The following is a 12,445-nucleotide window of genomic DNA, read 5'->3' as shown; positions in this document are numbered from 1 at the left end:
AACTCTCAGAACAATGTAATCCTTAATGAGCAAGGCCTCCTGTGTGTTTGGAGTGGCAGAGAAAAGGGCAAAGAAAGGTGCTGGTGAAAAATATATATAATGGCAATTCACTTTAAGAGTCTTTGTCAGGTCCCGGTATCACTGCCCCACAATAACAAAAGTTCTGTGAGGCACCGTGGGATGAGTTCAGTGGAGGAAGGGAGACTTTTCTTTATTGTCTTTCCCCTCTTGATTATCAATCTTTTCCGCTTCCATTTCAAGTGGCAGATTATATCATAAGGGAGCAATTTTCATTTCCAACTTGGAACAGCATAGAGCGGCAACACAAGAGAGCAGATGATAAAACCATTGCAAATCACAAACCAAGTTTTGATTTACATATAAATTAGGTTCTAAGGGAAGGCTTAATGGGATTGGATGGCTCAAGGGATGGCCAAAGATGTATAGAAACAAACTCCCCCTGGGTCTAAGTGTATTAACACTGATGAAGAGGCCCCAGAGATGAATCTGAGTCATAAAACCTTTTCTTTCTAAACTACTAGTTCAGCTTTGGCCTGGGGCTGCCGAAAATAATAGAACAGCAGCAGAGATGAGAAGCATCAGGTAGCTGTTGGACAACGAACTAGAATTAAGTTACCTTTAGGAGGTAACTACAAGAATAGGGGCAATCAGGTCCTGGTAGGTATGCATCTCCCTTCTCTGAGAGCAGCCTTGAAGAGAGGTACAATGATGTACTGGCTCCTGAGTCCTTCAGCGGATGCTGTCACGGAAGGCAGTCTTACCACTATGCACCTAATGCCCACTCTGGAGGAATCTCTGGTCTCTGAGGCTATCAACCAGCCCACTTCAGCATCAATACAACCACTCTAGAAGTGTCAAACAATTACATGAGACAGTCAGGTTTAATAAGAGCATCCAGTAAACATGCAAGAACAGAGGAGGGGGAAGAGAGAGGAAAGAGGGGAAAGCAGCATGTGTCATGGCTGTGCATGGAAGGAAGAAGTGGCATCTGTTACAAGTGCAGACTTTGAGATTCCTAAGCCAAATGTCACCAGCAGAATCGTTTTAAGAAAACAAAACCACCCTCCATGAAGTGGAGCAACAAAAGACAAAGCAACCATGCATCATCTCTCCAGCAGCAGCCTTACCACAGCGCCAGCCCCACCCAGGCTCTGAAGAGCTTGTGCTCCGCAGGCCAGCGCAAAACACACTGGGAAATGATCACTCCTCGAGGTGACCCAGTTTTGCATGTGATTGTAATCTCTCAGCCTTCAGTGTAAAGTTAAAGAACATTCACACACTACGTGGCCACCCACGTAAGCCACCCAATGTCCCTGGGCACGTACTGAAACGAGACTCTCTCTCCTCCTCTCCCTCTCCGCACTCCTGATACTCCAAGTGATCTCCTGCATTGGCAGCAGCCTTACCTGACACATTTAAGATGGAGGGGGAGATGTCTGGAAGCCCCACTCTAGAGTCTCCCATCCACCAGACAATTGTCACTGGCTCAGGGGGACCAACAGCAGCACAGGCCATATGAAATGGGGCATTAGGGGACACGGACACATCCTCAGGCTCCACAGTAAAGTAGGGCACACCTAGAAAAGCAACAGACAAGTGATAATAACTGGAAAGGTTCCTTCTGTCTCTTGCTTATTTCTGCTAATACGAGTGCCCAACACTGGACACCCATCTGCCCCTGTGCCTAATCTGACCCTCTCCAAGCCCTTCACAAAAATATACAGTCAGATATGCTACATCATCTCAGGACATGAACTACCACTACCACTGGAAGTCAGCAAGAGAAAAGCTCCCCTTTCCCAAAATGCCTTTGAAAAACTTCACTTTGAATGAGTCTCCTTCAAAACTCCCCTATAAAGTAGCTTTTAATGGCAGCATTAGCTCAGTTTTCAGTTGGAGAAACTGGGGTTTAAAGAGGCAACAGCCAGGAATCCTAGCAGTGTCTATCACCATTTTTAAAATATACCTAATCTAGCTTCAGATATTTCTTGCCATGCATTAAAAATTGAATCTTGTAAACATGTTGAACTAGCAGCTGTAACAAACCCATGAAGGAGGAAAGAATTCCCCTGGTGAGAGACAGGTATCATTTACAGTAGTCCTTCCACAGCTTAATTGAATAGAGTGGCCTTCCAGCATGCTCCAAACACCAAGAGAGGCAGGCTGCCTTGGAATTAGGGATAATTTGTTACAGAGCTGAAGGCTATTCACGGACACCGCTCTCTTGATAAGTATCTGTTCACCACAGTGAAAAGATTCCTGTTTGGTACAACAGGCCTTAGATCAGAGCCATCCAGAGCAAAACGCAGCTGCAGCAGCACTGCCTTGGGTCATTTCTGAACTGGTAATAGCCGAGTATAACTCAACACAGCAAATGATGTGGTTCCTCTCACAGGCAATGCCAAACCCTTTGTGGCTGCTCCAAAGCAGCAAAACAAAATTCACCAGGCACCAGAGTGGGTGCTGATCCTGCAGAGCGGCAGACATGCATTTTGGTGACCCGTGGAAGAACTGAAGGCCCAGAGCAATGCCGAGGCCCCTTTATACTCAAAACTTTCAGTTTCGCACTACTGACTACGTTTGCACCAAAATGAAAGATAAGGTATTTTCAGCTGGGGAAAAACTGTTTTGAAAATGCTGATCTAGCACCTCAGAGAAACAGAGGAACCAATGATACTGTGCATCTGGACACTTAATTTACACTATGTCCTTGGCCACAAAGACGACAGGCTTGAGCAGCTCCTGTTGGTATGGCAGATCCTGAGCACCTCTGAAAGCAGGAGATTAATGTAAGTGTGTAAATACAGATTTAGAAGCCTAATGCTTGACATTTCCCCTACACCCCAAATGAAAGCGATGTCTTCAGTCTTCTGCTGACCATTCAGTCACTGTTTGTATCATTTAGGTGACAGTTTCTTTGGGTTTTCCTCTCCGCCTTTGCACATGCCTCTTTAGAGTGGTAGGTAAATGAACAAACTAAGATAGGCCTAAAAATAGGTCACTTAATATTTTTGCTTAGAAAAGGAATGATGATGCCTGTTTGTGCAAAGGTTCATGCTCAGGACACGTATACCCATCATCATGCTTTACTGCTCTTTTTTGCTTACATGTTTTATTTTTTTATTGCCATCATATATAAACAATAAAAGTGAATAAACTTTCCAGATGCCAGTTGTGACACTTCCACCCACTTTGCCCTCCTTCTCTGAGGAGAAAATGCCACCATCTCTTCTACCCATGGGCAGAATCCCTGCCTGTTGTCCCTTTGAGCAACCCTTCAGGAGAATGCCGCCCCGTTCAGCAGGTTTTTCCACTTCTGGAGCAACTGTGTAGATCAGGCAAGGCCACAGTTAGGACACTAACTTTCATGGCACAGGGAGCGCGGCTGACCCATGCAGCTCAGGCACGTGCACTGCCCCAAGGCAATGCTGTCTGGGTGCTGCATGGTCAGTGACACACTTAACTGCCCAGTCCCTGGTATGAGAGGGAATAGCAGGCACCCCCATTTCACAGCTGCAGAGTAGAGGCACAGAGCAGTCAGCCGCCAGAAATAAACCTGTGTAGTCCCTCCTCCAAGTTGGTATCTGCCCTACTGGGCCAATTTTCTTCTATATCTCAGTGTTCAAAGAGCATTAATTCAAGGGGGCATGTCCACAAAGGACTGGTTGGGGCGATGGCTCTGTAACAACAACAGGGGCTAGCAGCCACAGGGAACAGCCACGTAGCGAGAGGTGTAATTTCAAAGGGACAGTTCTGGAAGAAACATTATCTTAGTTTTTAAGATGGTCACACTCAGCAGTATGCCTCTTAGATTACTTCTCCAGGTATCAAATGCTATCATGTTTTCCATAAGGCCAGAATCTAGTTTCTAAACTGGAATTGGTTTCGAAGTCACTGTGTCTTTGTAAGTTCTGAGGAGAATTTCATCAGATCAAACACTTTAGCTGTATTACAGACACAGTCAAACTCCATCAATACAAATTCTGCCTGATAAAGACTACCTAACTCAAGCAACAGATATTGGATAGCATAGAATCCATTCTAGCTTGCTTTTAATTAGATCAGCAATAGTCTACTTTTATATTGTATTTCATACTGAAAGGCATCAAAACCTACTGAAGACTGCACACGTGACCGGAATAAAGATCCTCTCTCAGCCCAAGACAGAGGATATAACAATTGTTATTAATAAGGTAAACTGCTTCTAGACAAAGCTGGTAGGCCCAAGCAAGAAACAAGTGGGGAGATAACAGCAACTGTGGGACTGATATGTTTTTGCATTCCTTAGCATTTTCTTATGCTAACAGCCAATATATTTTTTAAAAATCCATCCCCTTATCACTACTTGTTAATTGTTAATTTTTTCCATTAACTCCCATTTTACATGATTACATGCTCAGTTCCAGTTTAACTAGCTTCTGTCATACTTGTTTTTCTTGTAAAAATGACTAGTTGCATTTTGCAGCTGATGCTTCTTCTGTCAGCTTTGGCCTTCATTCTCAACACTCCCCCTTATCTAGCTGCAGCTGTTTCTTGCGACTTTGATATTTTTTGCCTGTAATATCCAGAAGGGCTCCTTTGTTTTTCAGATTGGTTAGCACACTGAGCTAACCAATTACTCTTCTGGCACCCACCATGCAAATGCAGCCACCTCTGGAGTGGACCACAGTAATTGGAATAGAAATAGCAGCTCTGCACAATAGAGAACATTTTAAACCATAAACAACATTCTCCAGTTGAAACTGCACCTGAAATCTTAGATGGACAAAACCCTGGAATTCAGGAAAACAGCAGGTAAGCATTGATCTTCCCATGAGGACTGCTATGGATGTTTTCATGACTCTGAGCAGCTGAGACTTTTGCTGTAAAACTCCACCTATCCCACCCCACCTCTTGCCACACAGTCCCACCCTCCCCTTTAGGGGCACTGATTCAGCTCCAGCCCAAAGAGACAAATGTTACCAATCATATCCAAAACACCAGTTCTTGCCCAAATATGTTGTTTCTGTCAACCTCCTCACCAAATATTAAGCCATCCTCCTCCTACTAGCTTCTGAGAGCCTAATAGGATCACGACTCAAGGGAAATGAAATAAGGCAAGAAGAAGCCATCAATCTACTTTGCCTTGAGCAACTTTTGGGCAACTGTGTAAAAGTTATTCTTCATCAGACAAGGCTGTTTGGGCAAAACGGTGCCACATGGAATATTTCTGACTATGAAGTGCTTCCCCTGAAACTCTGAGAATAGGGCTAAAACGGGACCTTGTCCTCAAAGACCTGTTTGACTGATGCACAGAGTCAGCCTGTGACCCTGCTTTGAGAAGGGTGTTGAACCAGATGATCCCCATAGGTCCCTTCAAACCTAAATTATTCTATGATTCTATGAATTATTTGGAGATGAAAGCAACAATGGATTAAGGGGCTGGGAGGAAGTGTCAGTGTGTGAAAGGATCATCCACTTACTACCTGATATGCAGAAATAAAACCAGAGAGCTAATAAACTGACAGCTCCTCTCCTTGAAGCTACTCTCCCTTCATTTCTTACTCCTGCTCTGTAGCTATCTCCCTGCAGCATCACCCATGGTTCATAGATATGAAGCCTGTCACCAGAGCAATCTGTTCTCACTGCTTCCATCTAGAGTATATTGGTGGGTCAGCCCTGAAAGGAAACCAGCACTACTCCTCCTTACCTTCCACTATGAGCCACACTTGCTGTGATTCTTCCTTCTTCCCCCCGTTCTCAACCTGGCACCAGTACTTCCCAGAATCTGTCCGCTCGACGGATTTCAAGCTGAAAAAAGTCAAAAGCCATATCGATATTTTACGTGGATAAAGCACGTTTTTGCCCCAAAGGACCCTCCAAGTGTTTGGCAGACCAGATGCACAGACAACACCCACTGAAATGCAGCCAGCTCTGGGGAGGAGGGCAACAGCCAACCAGCACAAAGCATGCGGCAAAACAGTGGAGAAAGGAGGCTCCTCTCTCGAGTGAATGGAGGGAATCCTTAGCAGAGCAGACAGGCCTTCCTCGGAAATATCCACGCAGACAACCCATAATTTGTGTCCTCTGAAAACAGGAAGGGATTGTTCATCTCCTGGATTTGGAACTGTGATTCTAGCTAGTCTTCAAGAATAACAGCTTGACCTACAACGTCTGAGCCAGTAGGAAACTCCAAATCACAAACCTCTAACAAGTTTTGCTTTAGTTAGGGGCTAGTACTGGTAACAGCCTCACACTGGAATAAATGGGTCAGAAGTGGCTCCCCTCACTCCAACCGCAGTGTTACCCTCCTAAGAGCACTTCACATGGCAAAATTCGTTGGGTCTGACTCTCAATTCATGATTTCAAAGGAGTTATGCTGGCCTATTCCAGCACAGGACCTCACCTCACGAACCTTTCTGTGTCCTCCCTTGCTCAGCAACAACTCCTCTTCCAAGAAGATGCAGCCAAGCAAGCAAAGGCAGTCATGGGGACTGACTAGCATTCAAGTTGTAAACTTCCCGTTCAGGGGAGAAATTCTGCTTTTAGTTCCACCACTGTAAATCTGCAGTAGTTCCACTGTGTTTAACAACACTAGGCTAGCCTTACGTGCAGGTGAATAAGGGCAGAATTCGGTCCCAAAGCTGCAAGGTCTCAGCTACCAAAGGCACCAGTGGGACTCCAAGCGCCTGTTGATGTACATACGCTGATTGTCTCCCTTGGGATGTGCAGCCATGCGTCTGCTGCCATGCAGGGATCCCGAGCAGATCTGATGCCCACTTTTCTAATGCTAGCAGTCTGTCTTGGGAAAAGAGGAGAATGTCTCAGGATGGAAGACAGAAAAGGGAGAGTGCTTGCTGAAATGCACAAAATGGTCCCACTACAGCCTGATTTTCAGAGCTGTACCTTCAGATGGCATCAGCTGTCCTGCCCATCCGGCCGCATGTTCTGAAACACAGTGATCGTAGGAAAAAGTCACACAGTGGGTGATAGAAATGATCACTTTACAGGGAGAAAGGAAAAAGGAGAAAAATATGGACACATCTAGATTGAGCACCCCAACTCAGCCCTGGTGCTGCAGAAAATTCTCGATGAAGGAAAATGAGATGCGAGAAAGGAGATCAGACTGGGAGACTCCAAGGGGCAATGAGATTTAACTAGTAGAACAGAGGGGAGTTAATGGTACAGTTTCAAGATGAACTGTTTCCACAACGTTACAAGATAGGAAAAATCTGTGCCTAGTAAAATTATCAGTGTTTATTGGAGACCAGCTTTATCACAGAGGCTTTTGGTTCCTGGAATCAGGGACTCCAAGCTATGCTAATCCAAGAGGCCTAAGAGGGGATGAAGCCTGAGCTCACGAATGACTGATTCTCAATCAGTCAGCAGTCCTGAGCCCTCACACTGATGGCATACTTGCTTGAACAAGCTTTCTTTATGCATAGAAAGGGCCAGAGCAGAACCTGGAGTCTTGTTTAACTCAGTACCTTTAGAACTAACTGACACCCACTTCTGCTGAAATAAAGGCACAGAAAGAGGCTTTGCAGAAGTGAGTTTTGAGCCTCTGAGTAAGGCAGGCCTGATACTTTGTGGAGTACATATACAGGGAAAGTTTCTCACAAAAATGACTCAGGATTGGTTCAGGTGACAAACACTCCTCCCCAAGAAAGAAAGGGGATGTAGTCTTGGGAGTCTCATTTCAAGTAACAAGTCTCACTCTTTAGTCAGACTGAGAGTGCAAGAGAGGGAGAGTAAGAGAACTGAATGAGTATGAGAGAGAAAACCTATTAAGTCAGACCTTAGTCTTCCTGCTGCATGGCAGAACAAGACGAACAAACAAGGCAAGAATCTCCTTTCACCTTGAAGTCATGTCTCAAGCATCACGAGCATTAGCAAAGCACCTGTCACTGCAGTAGTCAGGAAATCAATAAGGTTCTAGTGCATAAAATCTCAGCCCACAGTGGCTTCAGTTCTGCTCTCAGTTATGTCCTTGCAGCACTCTGAACCGCAGACCCTAAGGACCCTGCCCTGCTGAGGTCACTGTAGTTGCATAGATATAGCTGACAGCAGAACACTGTGCAACAGTTTCCATGATATTCCTCCTTCTGTGCATCTGTTGTACCTGAGGAAGCCGATCCAGTGCTCTTCATCTACTGGAATGTACACCTGGTCTACGCTTTGCACCACTGCTCCGTCCTTGATCCACAACATCTCGGGATCTTCCATTCCCTCGAGGCTGCAATTTAGTTTCACGGGTTGACCCTGGGACACCTTTAATTTGATTGGAGATCCTGTAAATTTCATACCTAAAAAAAAAATACTACTCCACCCCACCCCCAGAAGAAGGGGGGTTGGAGTAGAGCACATTACTCTAGGTTGGTGGTCTGGAATTACATACCCTACCAGCACACACTGCACAGGGGTCCAGTAGTCTCATCACTGCTCTACTGTGTTTGCTATGTGATAATCAAAGGCAAGCACTGAAATCGCAATTGCCAGAGAAAGGTGAAGGCTCAGCCCATACCAGGGGCTTTTTTCAGCTCAGAGCTCACTCATGTAGCAGCAGGGTGAGCTTCCACAGAGCAGTGCCCAGGCAGAGCCAGACAGAAATGCTGGGAGCTTTGCTGTGCCAGCGATCCAGCAGCGCTAACTGGGTCCTCTTAACACAGTACCACACCTCCCTCTTCTCCTCCAGCTTGAATTTCATTTAGGGTGTTCCCGCGCTGCTAAGAAATCATCATGCTTGCTCTGTTGTGTGCATTTGTAAAGAGCTGGGATCCGGGATCCGAGAAAGAAACAATTATGCCATGTTATTCAGTGTACCTTGTTCCTCTGCATTACAGAAAGCTTCTCTGCAATTTACAAAACCCACGAAAGCAAAACCTATTTTACAGCACACCTCGCAGAGGAGCCAAACTGTTTACAGAACACCTATTTCTGTCGTACAATGGGGGTGTAGGCTTGAACAAGCCTCCCTGACCCTTCAGTCCAGTCAGAGGGCCACGCTCTGCTCAGAGTTACGTAGCTGTGACTCTGAAGCAGCAGGGCTGGAGTGAGTGGAGCTGCTCAGATTTACATTGACACAGAAGCGATCAGAATTTGGCCCAGAGCACTGTTGCATGTGTGGGTGGATGGGGAGTGTTTCCCTCAAGCAGAAGTGAATATATGGAATGCATTACCATGAGAAAACACGGAAGCCAACTGTGTAAGTACATTTAAGAAAGATGGGCGTATAAAGGAAGAACCAGAGGATCAAAGGAGACTGTGGGAAAGCAGCAAGGCAGAAAATAAATGTAAAGCTAGTTTTGTTAGACAGGGTGGCCATTTCCTATGCAGTGGCACAGGACTGACAGACCAGAACAGGTCTAGTCTGGTTCAATAATGTGCCCTGGCAGTGGCCTCCACATCCTTTATGGGAGAAAAAAAAAAAAGAGAGAGGGAGGGAGAGATGGAGAGGGAGGGGGAGAGATGGAGAGGGAGAGGGAGAGATGGAGAGGGAGAGGGAGAGATGGAGAGGGAGAGGGAGAGGGAGAGGGAAATAGGATTCCATCATTCCACTGCTTTCGTGCAACCATATATCACAGTACATTACAACTTAAAGCAGTTCACTGGCTGGCCAGCTCTCCCACAGGATGCCTTGCTAGCCTACAAAACCAGATGGAAAAATGCCACTTGTGAAATCCAGAGCACTGTGAAGTAAGCAGTCCTGTCCCTCTCAAACTCTGTCACAGCCTGAACCATGATTGAATGCGGAGACGTTCTGCTGTGCCACTTCCCTTTTGCCAGCACGTCCCCTCCCGCAGTCACTGTGGCCATGCCTCGCAGGGTACAGCAGCGGCCGAGCACATTTGCAGCTTTGCTGTAACATGGGGAGAAGGGAGAGCCCATGCTGGGTGACCAGCCAGCGGTCACGCTTGCGGCACACCAGGGGCCCCGGAGCGATCGCAGCACATCGGCAGAAGGACCTTATTCCTTCTTTTAACGAGTTCCCCCAGCCTGTTAATGGCTGGTTTCCAAAGCTCATTCTTTTGCACTTTATCTGTTGTTATCAAACTTAGCAAACTCACCAAAAGCATGGAAAAACTGGTAAGATGATCGTTTTAGTTTAGCTGCTGCAGCTCTTTTGCAGGGCTAAGGATTTAATCACTTTGGGTAAGGATGATCTAACCTTGCATTACTTAACTCATCTGTAACACAAATTACATGTCCCAGTGCGTGCCAGAAAGCATCCTCCCTTTCCCCGCTCACAATACTGGAAGAAAACATGAAAGCTTCATAGCAGCTCTCTCTGTATTACAGAAAACTAACATAGCCAGGTTGCTAAATGCACATATAAATTGACAGACACTTTAATTACAGGTGCCTTAATGGAACAGCAAACTACTTTGCTTTCCTTAGACTGCTCTGCTTAAAGAGTTAACCACAAGTTAAACAATGAACTGTCTTAAAAGACTCTTTATGGTTTCAGTTCCCATGCAAATTAATGATGGGGGAAGTAGAGTACAAATGTACAGCCTAGGTCGTAATTCTCTACGTTGCGTAAGTACAATTGCTCCATCACGATTAACTGAAAGGAAGAAATACTAATCAGGAATCTTTAATAGATTTCATAGGTTTTTTAACAAAAATTCAGCCTTAGCTGAAGCATCTTCTCGTGCAGGTATCAGGTAGAAGCACATAGGACCTCAGTATGGATTTTAATTTCCACTCTTTCCCTCCTTTGACTCTCCCACTCCTGATTTCTCATCTGATAACATTCTCACCAGCACAAGAAATAATCTCATCCAGGTAGGTTCCCCCAAGCCTACCTGTAATAACTGCAGAAATTGAAACGTACAGTTAACTACTAGGAAATAAAATTGTACTAAATTTCTTATCAACCAGTTGTCAGACAGAATTGACAGCATTTGAACACACTGGTTGTCAAAATATGCAACACGCCTTTTTTTTTTTTTTTTTTTAATTTGCCATCTCTGAATATTTTGATTACAAGAACAGAAGTAGGGTTTTCTTAAGTTATTTTTGGAGCGGTGAGAGGAAGACGTCTACCAAAGCACACTAAGGGAAGGTGCCGCACTCCTTAGGACCCCGGTGCAGCAATGAAATTCGCAACGCCAAAACAGCGTGCCTTCACAGAATTTGCCCCGCACGCAGCGCGCAGCCCCGCGCTGCCGGCGAGGGCAGCGGGAGGCTCGCCTAGGCACGCCGAGCCTCTCGCACCGCGTCTCTCCGCGCCTACTCAGAGGTGAAACTTCGGAGAATTAGTTAAGAAGGAAAGCCAACGCGAGCCTCTCGGGAACGCATTAGCACCCGGCTTTCCTCGGTGGCGATGGGAGCTAAGCAAACGCTAGAACAATGCCTCTGCAAACAAGGAGAAAAGAGGTTTTTGACCGCTCCCCGCCGCGCGGCCACGCAGGCGAGTGCCGCCGCCGCTGCTGGGCCCCTCTCGCCGGCGGGCCCCGAGGGGCAGGGCAGGGCAGAGCCCCGGCGCCGCGGCCCCGCGGCGGAGGGAGCTGCGCAGCGCCGTGGCCCCCCGGGGACCCCCCGCTCGCCGCGGGGCTCGGCGCCGCCGAGCGCCAGGCCGCGCCGCCCGCCCGGGCCACCTGTAGCCGCGGCGGCGGCGAGCGGGCCGGGCCGCCCCCCTCGCGGCGCCGGCAGCACCGCAGCCCTGCGGGGCGGGCGGCCGCCGGGCGCAGCAGCTCCCTCCCCGCCGAGCCGGGCCGGGGCACGGCCGGGTCCCCCTGCCCCCCTCAGCGGGGGGCTTCCGCCAACGGCCGCCCCCCGCCAACGGCCGCCCCGCGCCGGGCTGTCAGCGCCTCACCTGCCGCGGCGGCGACGTCCCGGAGCACCGCAGCCCACAGTCCCAGCCACAGGAGCCGCGGGATCGCCATGCTCCCCTTCATCTCCATCTCTCCCGCTCCACCATCCTCCCCCCAGCTCCCGCCGGCTCGGGGGGCGGCCGCAGCCCCGCCCGGCGCCCGCGTCCCCCAGGAGGCGGCGGCGGCGGCGACGCGACAACTTCGGCCGCGGCCCCGGGCGGCAGGAGGGCGCGCTCGGCGGGGCGGCCCCGCTCCCGCTCCCGGCCGCGGTCCCGGTCCCGGTCACTGCACGGCGCTGCCGCAGGACGGTCTCCCCCTGCCGGCGCTCGGCGGCTGCTCCGCTCGGTCTTATCCCTGCTCCGCCGCCTTCTCGGCCAGGAAATGGCGCTGTGGGGCGGCCGCGCCGCGGCGGGGCCCCGCTGACATCACAGCTCATGAATATGCAGCCGCGGGCGCCGCCCGCCGCCGCGGCGTGGCGGCGAGGGGGAAACACCGGAGCGGCCGCGCCGCGGGGCCCCCGGAGCCCCCCGGGGTCAGCGGCCGCAAGCCCGCGGCGCCAGCCCCGCCGGGGCGGGGGCGGCTGGGGCGGGAGCCCGTGTCCTCCCGGCAGGAGCCGCTTGGCCTGG

General features: G+C 48.9%; 1 protein-coding gene across 6 annotated transcripts in view; it reads right to left on the bottom strand.

Moving 5' to 3' along the window:
* TYRO3 (TYRO3 protein tyrosine kinase) overlaps positions 1-12,213 on the bottom strand; it is a 44,381-nt gene extending 32,168 nt beyond the window's left edge. For 5 of the 6 annotated variants that reach the window (XR_010884156.1, XR_010884157.1, XR_010884158.1 and 2 more), the window contains exons 1-4: positions 11,822-12,213; positions 8,123-8,306; positions 5,711-5,811; positions 1,428-1,598 (exon numbers count right to left, since the gene is read on the bottom strand). Coding sequence is in view for 3 of the 6 variants with exons in the window: in XM_067296458.1 (XP_067152559.1) it covers positions 1,428-1,598; positions 5,711-5,811; positions 8,123-8,306; positions 11,822-11,909 (544 nt within the window). In the remaining 3 variants the exon portion in view is untranslated. Of the gene's footprint in view, positions 1-1,427; positions 1,599-5,710; positions 5,812-6,906; positions 6,953-8,122; positions 8,307-11,821 lie in introns of those variants that run through there. The other variant, XM_067296459.1, reaches the window with a different exon arrangement.
* Positions 12,214-12,445: the final 232 nt, after the last annotated feature.

Source organism: Apteryx mantelli, chromosome 4 (assembly GCF_036417845.1).
Source record: "Apteryx mantelli isolate bAptMan1 chromosome 4, bAptMan1.hap1, whole genome shotgun sequence".
Taxonomy (NCBI): Eukaryota; Metazoa; Chordata; class Aves; order Apterygiformes; family Apterygidae; genus Apteryx; species Apteryx mantelli.
Note: the sequence above shows the minus strand (reverse complement) of the source record. Positions and strands in the feature narration are given on the sequence as shown.